The 8,959-nt window shown below is 34.3% G+C and overlaps 1 protein-coding gene across 2 annotated transcripts in view; it reads left to right on the top strand.

Moving 5' to 3' along the window:
• LOC106470671 (cholinephosphotransferase 1-like) overlaps window positions 1-8,959 on the top strand; it is a 16,771-nt gene that overhangs the window by 2,012 nt on the left and 5,800 nt on the right. For both annotated transcript variants that reach the window (XM_022399309.1, XM_013931236.2), the window contains exons 2-3: window positions 3,272-3,427; window positions 7,152-7,281. In XM_022399309.1, coding sequence (XP_022255017.1) covers window positions 3,285-3,427; window positions 7,152-7,281 — 273 coding nt within the window. In that variant the 5' untranslated portion in view covers window positions 3,272-3,284. The remainder of the gene's footprint in view (window positions 1-3,271; window positions 3,428-7,151; window positions 7,282-8,959) is intronic.

Below are 8,959 nucleotides of genomic sequence, written 5' to 3' on the forward strand. Positions count from 1 at the left end.
TTTTTTTGAAAGGGGCCCATAGATAGGGCCCTAAATAAAAATGTTTTTAAATTGTGTACCAGGTTTAACATTGAATATTATTTATGATTTTAACTTTATACACAAGTGCCAAAATACTATAATTATTAGTGTTTAATTTTTGTTTTTTTCATCAAACAATATTAAGTATGTAATTCTATTTGCAGAATTGTTAGAATGGTCCTAATCCTTTACATATGCGTGAAATGGATAGCAAGGACCAGTGCAAAGTAGATGGTTGCTGCGCATGTGTATTATGTTGAGTGATTGGTTCTTTGTTCACCTGATAACCAATGAAATGAGCTATCACATACAATCAAGCTTTTGCTACAATATAGTAATGATGTATATAGGGGTTTGGTATCTGACCATCCATCAACATCAGAACAACCCTAACTGACAAAAGATCAAGGTGCTGCAAAGTATGATACCGAGTTAAATCCAGAATGGACAAAGAAGTACCCGTGCATCATTCCTGAATTATCCAGTAAGAATTATTCTAGATGCTAACTCAAACTCTAAAAATGCAAAATTAATTTTTTGGTGGTGGTGGTGGGGGGGGAGGTTAGACCCCTTGGGCACCCCACCAAGGTTTTGCCCTGGACCCTGTTTTTTTATATTTTTTCATGGGGATTTGTGGTTGATAGCTATGTATTATCAAACAAATTTCCAACTGATAAACCAATAATTTCATTACTAATTGGTAAGTTACATTTTGACCTGATTCTTCAGCATCAATTCCATTAGTGCTGTAAGCGTGAGCACCTCAGAAATGTATGGATGTAAATGGTGTTGAGTACCCTGAAGCTGTGCGGAAAAATACACCCAGCAGCACCATCTTCTGGAAAAGTTGGCACTTATGACCTGATTTATGTAACATATAATAATGGTTTCTAAAAACTGAAGTGTAGAATTGCTATTTTATACAAGTTTAATATTAGAAGTTTAGTTACGCTGTTAAATGTAAGGTTTGAATTAAGTGTAAACATGTAGCTTATATATATATTCATGGTTAGATTTAGTGTTAAACACTAAAATATCTAATGTGTAATTTTCAATGTTTTGTATAGTACATTAGGGCAGAATCATTTCTACATCATTGATGTATGTTTAGCAGTTGCATTGATTTAATAGAATGTACAGGATGTAACAGAAATGTTGCTTACAACTTTATCCAAGGTGTATGTTTAATAATTAACAACGTGACTGATAATAACACTCTGTCTTGTCACTTTTTTTGTCATAGTTGAAGGTCTGTACTTATCTGTAATAACGTTAGTGATACTCTATTCTGAAATGGACCAGAGTATCATTCAAGAAGGTAGAACTTGTAATTAATTATGTGTACTGCTGGGGAAACATTTCTTGAAGTTCATGTAACCACACAAGAGATGACGGTGACACCTAGGGTTAGAAAGTTTATTATTCTTGTAATATGATGAATGATTTGTTTTATACTGCTAACATATTTTTGTATTTATTTATTTGTGTCTCACAATGTTGTTTTATATATATCTGAAGATGTCATTGTTATTCGACCTTATGCCTCAGTTTCTGATCTATTGAATTTGGTCAGTCACGATGCTCTTTATTTCAGTTCACTAAAGGGACCTGAAGATTGCTGTGCAAAACATTTAGTTAACATAACAGTTCATTTATCGCACCTTTCTCACCTGGATGATAAATTAGCTTCTTCGTATGTCACCAACATGTAATCATTTTTAATTATTTCCTCCATTTAATCATGATGTTGGTTATCATCTTCACTCTTCAATCACATCTGAACAATCCTTGCATTATTGAACACCTCCTTTCCATTCTGATCAGTTAGGTTTGTAGCTCTCGTCTGAGGAAGACAATGTTTCTTGTGTGGGATGGTGTCTGATTGAGGGATTGAAATGTTTTCTTTCATATGATACTGGCACGCTGTTGTTACGCATATTATCATATTATTACACAATTATTACATTACTCAATGTGTCGTTTATTAAGGTAGTCAAGGCTGTTGGGAATGATCTACATGCCATGTTACAGTTACAGAGTGAAATTATCACAGCTATTAATGGGATTAAAAAAAAAAACATCTTCAAATGTCTCTGATGAAAGAATGTTTAGTATTACTGTATTTTTATTATTTATTAAAACTTTTAATCTCAGCGAAGAGGTCCTCTAGTGTCATTATATGGTTTTTTTTTAATGGTAAATGTTGGACTCTTTTTTTTTTTTCTTAGGTTGAAGTGAATTTTTCTTTGAATTATATGTTATCTATCTCATACTAACAAGAAATCTTTACTGGGTTTATCAGATTGGATACAAGGGCATTTATTTTATTTAGTTTAATGGAGTAGTTCTTATGAAAATTTATTGGAAGAAACCCACAAAATTGTATTATACGTGTTTTTTACCCATTGACTGCCGATCTACAGTATAAGGTATGATCTGGCAGTTGAATGCCGGTGTGCCGTATACAGTGTACAGCTTGCAAAGATTCCATTAGAGCATTCACAGTCAATGGGTTAACTTGTTGAAGGTTTTGTACTCCATTGTGTTTGATACATTTTCTTGTACAACGATTTATGATTAAATAAGTAAGTTAATCCTAAATTGTTGTTCTTAAGATGTGTATAATATTAAATGTCTTAAAGAAAAAGGTGAAAATAGGAAGTTTAGTCTTGCACGAAAACAATCAGTTAGTTTAATTACTTAGCCTAATGATTTGATATGCAAATTCCATTAAGTAGCCAGTTCTAAATTGCTACATGCCTACTTCTTATAGGTTTCTTTTGCCCAACCACACAGTTTTTGAAGGGTTAACAACAGATATACATTATATAGCTGTTTTTTCTTATCTGTTGCATAGTTGACTGTAATTTATTCGTCCAGTATTTTATTTCTCATTAAAAGAAAGTGAAGCAACAGTTGTAGATACTTTTTCAGAAATAAAGCTTCATAAATAATTTAATATAATAACCATGTAGTTAATTTCTGTGTGTACTATTCGGTATGTTTTTGTTATTCTCATGAAATGTGCCAGAACTGTTACACACAACATTTGATGCATCGTGCTAAAATTATCAAGTGAGAGTTTACTTTCCCACATGTTGTAAACTTAAAAACCATGAAAATAAATAAACTCTAATATATTTTACTAAGAAGTTTTGAGATCTTAAATGTATGTAGTCATTCCATTGTAGCTAATTCGGCTGTGCTATGATAAGTCGGCTGATTCTTGTTTACTTGTTTTACTACTCAGGATTTAATATAATATGTATCCTCTAAGAAGCAAGAAGTGTAACTCGAGTGATGAAGGTTGGGTAATGCAAGCTGAACAGATAAACCATCTGAAGGATTTCCCGTACATATACAACGCTTGTGCTGGTTCCGTACTTGAACTTTTATTTTTGCAGAGGTAAGTTGTTATTATTCAGAGTATAACTCATTTTAAACAAAAATATACACATTTTATTAGCATTGTTTATGATTATTTTAGACATCGGTAGTAACCCAAGAACCAAGAGAGTTCGTATAAATTATTTCAAGATTTGTCAGGAGAAACTTGTGATCAATTATTGGCCTCTACAGCTTCGTACGTAAACATTTATCAGGGGTTTGGGAAATATTTCTTGTTTGAGGAATAACATGCTAGAAAAATTGAATTGTCCCATCCTACAGAATACATACCAAAAAAAGTAGAACATAACTTTTAGGAACTTATTTAACAGCGATCATTTTAAAGAAATTCTAGGATTCGCACATTGAGAAAGCAAGATGAAAAGCACTGAGGTCCCGTAACCAATTTTGTTGTTTTCAGAAAATCAGCTTTTTTTCCCTGCATCTTTCACCATAAAAATGATGTGAAATAAAAAAAATGGCTTACTTATTAAATATAACCATTATATATTACTATATGAACACCTAACAAAAATCTAATGGTGCTACTATATATAGCGTGCGGTCTACCGAGACTTTTACACTTAGTTAAATAGACAGGTCGAGTCAGGTTAGGTGGGGTCTTCTATGATCCCTCTGGGGTAGGGGTCATAGAGTCAGGTAGGTCTTGGTAGACTACGGATACTGTGATAGACCGCATGGTATCGTAGCACCAATCTAACTTATCATTAATTTTAAACTTTACAAAATCAATTTAATTTTTAGACAGAAATGCTTTATATCCATTGGCCTTTCTAGTCAGGATGCTGCATAGCCATCAATACAGTGCGATTGGCAGCCTATTTTAGTAGGAACGGCACATACTACGTTTTTCCCCTATACTCTTTAAATATATATGTATTTTCATTCATATATTTTTTTATAGAATTTTACAGTACAGCATATAAATACACAATGCATGCATAGATAAAGAAAGAATCATTCCAATACAGTACACTAACTCTGCACGCAGATATAACTATTCTCGATTAGTGTTGCCCTCTATGTGGAAACCTTTTTTTTTTTCTTTACACAAGCCATGAACTCCCATGTACCCCATGATCAACAGGGTTCATCTGTGTCTTGCATGTAAACCATCATGCGACAACCCTCCACCAATAGGAGTGTGACACACCCTCTTGAGGCGCGTGACTGTTACTTCTAGTTAGGCAGTGATCGAGTGCAGACATTTTTCATTTCTGCTCTTTTTTTCACGTGTTCATTTCTTTTGTTTTGCAAAGAAGTGATTCACTTGATTTATTCAATTGCCACAATTAGTTTTTTCTGTTCTAATTTGTCATGATAACTTACCATTGGTTATTGATTTTTTTCTTTTTTTACTAGTTCAAAGTTTAAGAGGAATTCCAAAGTTTGTGTTTTAGAACTTCTGATATTATTACCACTATTTCGAATGTCATTACTGGCTTCAGGTCTGGGGGTCTCGATTAAAGATTTTTTAGGTCATCATTCATCGGGAGATTGATTATTATAAGAGGTGTCCTTTTTCTCCCCACAATGTTCGAGTTCTTCCTGCATTGTGTGAACAAGTTCATGACGAAGAGGATTTTGACAGCCATTTTTGCTCCTTCTATCTATGCTGAGCCTTCCCATGCATCTCCTATGAAATCTACTAGGCCTAACTCTGCCTTTTTAGATATGCTTTTACAGGTATGTTCTGCTTTCACCATTTTTATATGGTACTGTTCTTTCCTGTTTTACACGACTCTTGTAATTAGAGTCTCTTGTTTTCTTTACTTCCCCTGACATCAGTGTTCATCCTGAGCATTTCATTTCTCAGATGAGTGCTTATGTTAGCATGCCTTGTCCTCCATGGACTTCTCATCATTATGCTTTGGCTTATCAGCAAGCTGATCAATACTTTCTTGACTCCCAGCAGTTGGAGTCACTTTTGCCAATGTTCCTGATTATCCTATCCATTTCTCCTACATCCATTTTCCAACTTTGCCCTACCCTTACGGCTCTCCTGCAGTACTTGTCCAACATAAGTTTTTTCTTGAGGCATTCCACCAATCCCCTAAGGGGTTTTGGGGGATATACTTTCTCCTCTTATTCCTCCTTGGTGCTACTGTCCTTTTTGGTCCTGTCCCTTCACACGTGGTTCTGTTGCCGTTGGGATCTAATTGAGAAGGATGTGTGTTTTTTTCACAGGTTCATCTACCTTCCCCTTTTATTTGTGACTTCTGGATGGCTCTTTTTCTCCATCAGTTTGTTTTTGGAGATTTTCCAGTGTCTCTGGAATCATGCGTGGACTCTGTGAGTCCACATTCAACCCTTTAATCTTTGGTTACTAGTTTGTCTCATTCTGATACCATGACCTCCCCATAACTGTTTCTCATCCTGCAACCTCCTGTCGTATACAGTTCCTACCACTATGGGTTCAAAATTTTGCTGTATCTTGACATAGAGTTCATCATTTCCAGCAGTTACAGTGACTATCAGGTGGTTTCAGGTGTGGTGTGGGAATGTTTGGCTGGTTTTGTTCCTCTGTGTTGGTTACTCACTACCAATTTTTGGGTGATCCAAGTTTTGTTGGATCGTTTTTTCATCCTTTTTTCCCATACTAATTTCCGTCCCGTTAACTTGGGATCCAGATACCTGTCACGGTTTATCCAAGGTTGTGCTGACCCTTCTATCACAGAGAACTATCAAGCCTGTTAGACAACCTTCTCCAGGATTTTACTTTGGGTTTTTTTGTACCATGATCCATCTGTCCTGCCTCAATGAATATTCGGATATTTCCCTTGGAGTCCTTTATTGCACTCGGGTGTTTTTTTTTTTCTCCAGGACTTTGGATAATCAAGGTAGATGTCTCGATTGCCTGTCTTCATATTCATATTTCTCATCAGCCCAGATGCTGTCTTTGGTTTGTTCACTACAGGGTTGTGTATCAGTTTCACACCTGGTCTTTCAGGCTTGCTTCAGCATTGTGTACTTTATTGAGTGGTCTTGGCTTTTGCCCGACTTCTGTATGATGTAGGGTTGAGTTTACACCACCACATGGATGACTGACTCCCGTTATCTCATTCCAAACTGGAGTCTTCTCAACACACATATGCTGCTGACAGTAGCAGCTTGTGTTAGTTGGATTCTAAAATCGATGAAGTTTTATTTTGCTTACCCACTATCTTATCCACTTGGGTGTATACTTTTCATCACCCACCTCATTTGCACCCAACCTTCTCCACTTCTTCTCTGTTCGATAGTACTTTCAGTTTCCCATCCATTTACTGCTTCCCCGGTTTCTGCTTGAGAGGATCAATGTAAATATTCAAAAGAATTACAAAATATCAATTTTTTGTATATCAGATTGCGTTTTATGATGCCCAACAGTACAATGTCTATAGTTTTTATGAATAAGAAACTCAAATTATCAATATTGACAAGCTATGATATAAAAAAAAGAACCTCCTACCTTTTCTATTTGCTGAGATATTATAATTAGTGAAACTGCAGTCTACAGAAGAGTTCAAGGAATGAATTAGGCCTTTGTTGAAAAATGAAATAAATTTGTAATATATGTATATAGTTTCTTTCATACTTTTATTTTAGGTATGTCAAGTTTATTTCTCTGTTTCACTGTGTAAAAAAAATCACTTCTACAACTTAACATTTATTATATGATTTTAGACGACTAGTCCTACTTTGTCTGCCATAACAAGACTATTTTTTTTTTTATTTTTCAGATTTTGGATATGGTTAGCCAAATTTATCCCCATATGGGTTTCTCCTTGCCTGATCACGTGTGTAGGACTATCCATAAACGTTGCTTGCTGTTCTTTGGTGTTATATTTTAGTCCTGATATCAAGGAAGAGGTGTGTAGTTATATTTTTTAATCTAATTTTGCTAAGTCAATATATTACGATGGATTGAGATTAATTTAATTCCTTCCACTCAACTTCCATTGAGGGTTTAGGTTGCTAAGGGCATCAGTTGGGCTATAATCTAAAACATGTGACAAAAAGAAATGTTGTTATATAAGTAAAGCAGAGGTCATGTTAACACAAAATTTTGTATATCTTATGCAAAAACGTTCTGCCTGAGTAAAACAATTGTCAGGTGTACCATGCAAATGTTTTTTTTTTCTGTCTTCTTTCTAATTGTTACAAAGTTTTGAACACTAGCAAGTTTTCACCAGAGACAACAGATCTTTCAATCAGTACGGAAGGAAAGCTTTAGATCTAGTGTGCCGATTTTGCAACAGTGCCAACTAGTGCTGGGTGATACAAACGACTGATTACCTATGAGCATCAGTTATGTCAATTAGTAAAATTATTGATTAATGTCAGTTATGATTGAATAAATTAATATCCCGAAAATAATAAACTAATCAAAATTAGTGTTTCAAATTATTTACACAATCAAGTAGTTGAAACTTTGGAATTAGGGGTTTTTGATTATTTCAAGTAAAATACATGCAAGTTGAGATTTTATACATTGATGCCACCACAATAAAGCTAATGTTACTTAATTTATTCCTTATTGAGTTTCAAACCAGAATAATTAAAAGTTTTGTATAAAATAATACAAACATTATTACTCTTATTGGTGTTTTCATTATTTAATTATTAGTTTATTTGATTTACAGAAGATCTGTGTGGGGTTACTGTATATTTTAAAGACAAACAATGGCTGCCATGTGGTTATATTTAGTTAAAATTGGTGATTTACTTCCCATTCATATTAAAAGAAAAAACTTGTCTCGAACTAATTTTATTAGACAGAAAATATATAATTTGTAAAACTTCAGAGGGCGTCTGTCATATGGAACCAAAGGTAATTCAAAAATTACTTTAAAAATTAAAACAATGTGAAGAAATAAAGGAATATTAATAAAAACTTTTCTGGTACTGGGGAGGGGGTTGAGTAAGGGTGTAAGGGTTGAGTACTAATTGGTTAATTTAGGTGTACATACCACTATTCAACCAACCTTTTGTGACCCTCTCACCCATCCACTAAAAAGTGTGCATTAGACATTTTCTCTTGGTGACATTTGGGGAAAAACTGATCTTATGTAGGCCTCTTCTGCACACATTCCTGGTAGGGAACCCCTGCTGTAGATGTTGTTAGAAGATGTTATTATTGGAGGAAGTTGGGTGATATTGTACTCATAAAGATAAGTGTGAAATTCCTCTGTAAAAATTTGTGAAATTTCATTTGGCATTCATGCATCTTTTGTTATATATCAGTATTTTAATGATCTTACAAGAGAATTGTTACAGAAACTGTTAAGTTTCCAGTACTAAATAATAAACAGTTACAGTTACATATGTTATTTCTGTGATATATTTTGCTGATGATAAGTTGTCTCCATTAATACATATTCATTCTTCAATAATTAAGAAAGAGAAAATTATTTTGCATACCAAGAATTGAGGAGAGCATCTTAACAATCTTCTTCTTCTGTAGCTTTTTCCCGTATCTATACGAGGTCGCTATTTTTTGGTGTTGGCAGGGTTTTTACGGCCGGATGCCCTTCCTGACGCCAACCAT

The sequence above is a fragment of the Limulus polyphemus genome, unplaced genomic scaffold, assembly GCF_000517525.1.
Source record: "Limulus polyphemus unplaced genomic scaffold, Limulus_polyphemus-2.1.2 Scaffold4153, whole genome shotgun sequence".
NCBI classification, from domain to species: domain Eukaryota; kingdom Metazoa; phylum Arthropoda; class Merostomata; order Xiphosura; family Limulidae; genus Limulus; species Limulus polyphemus.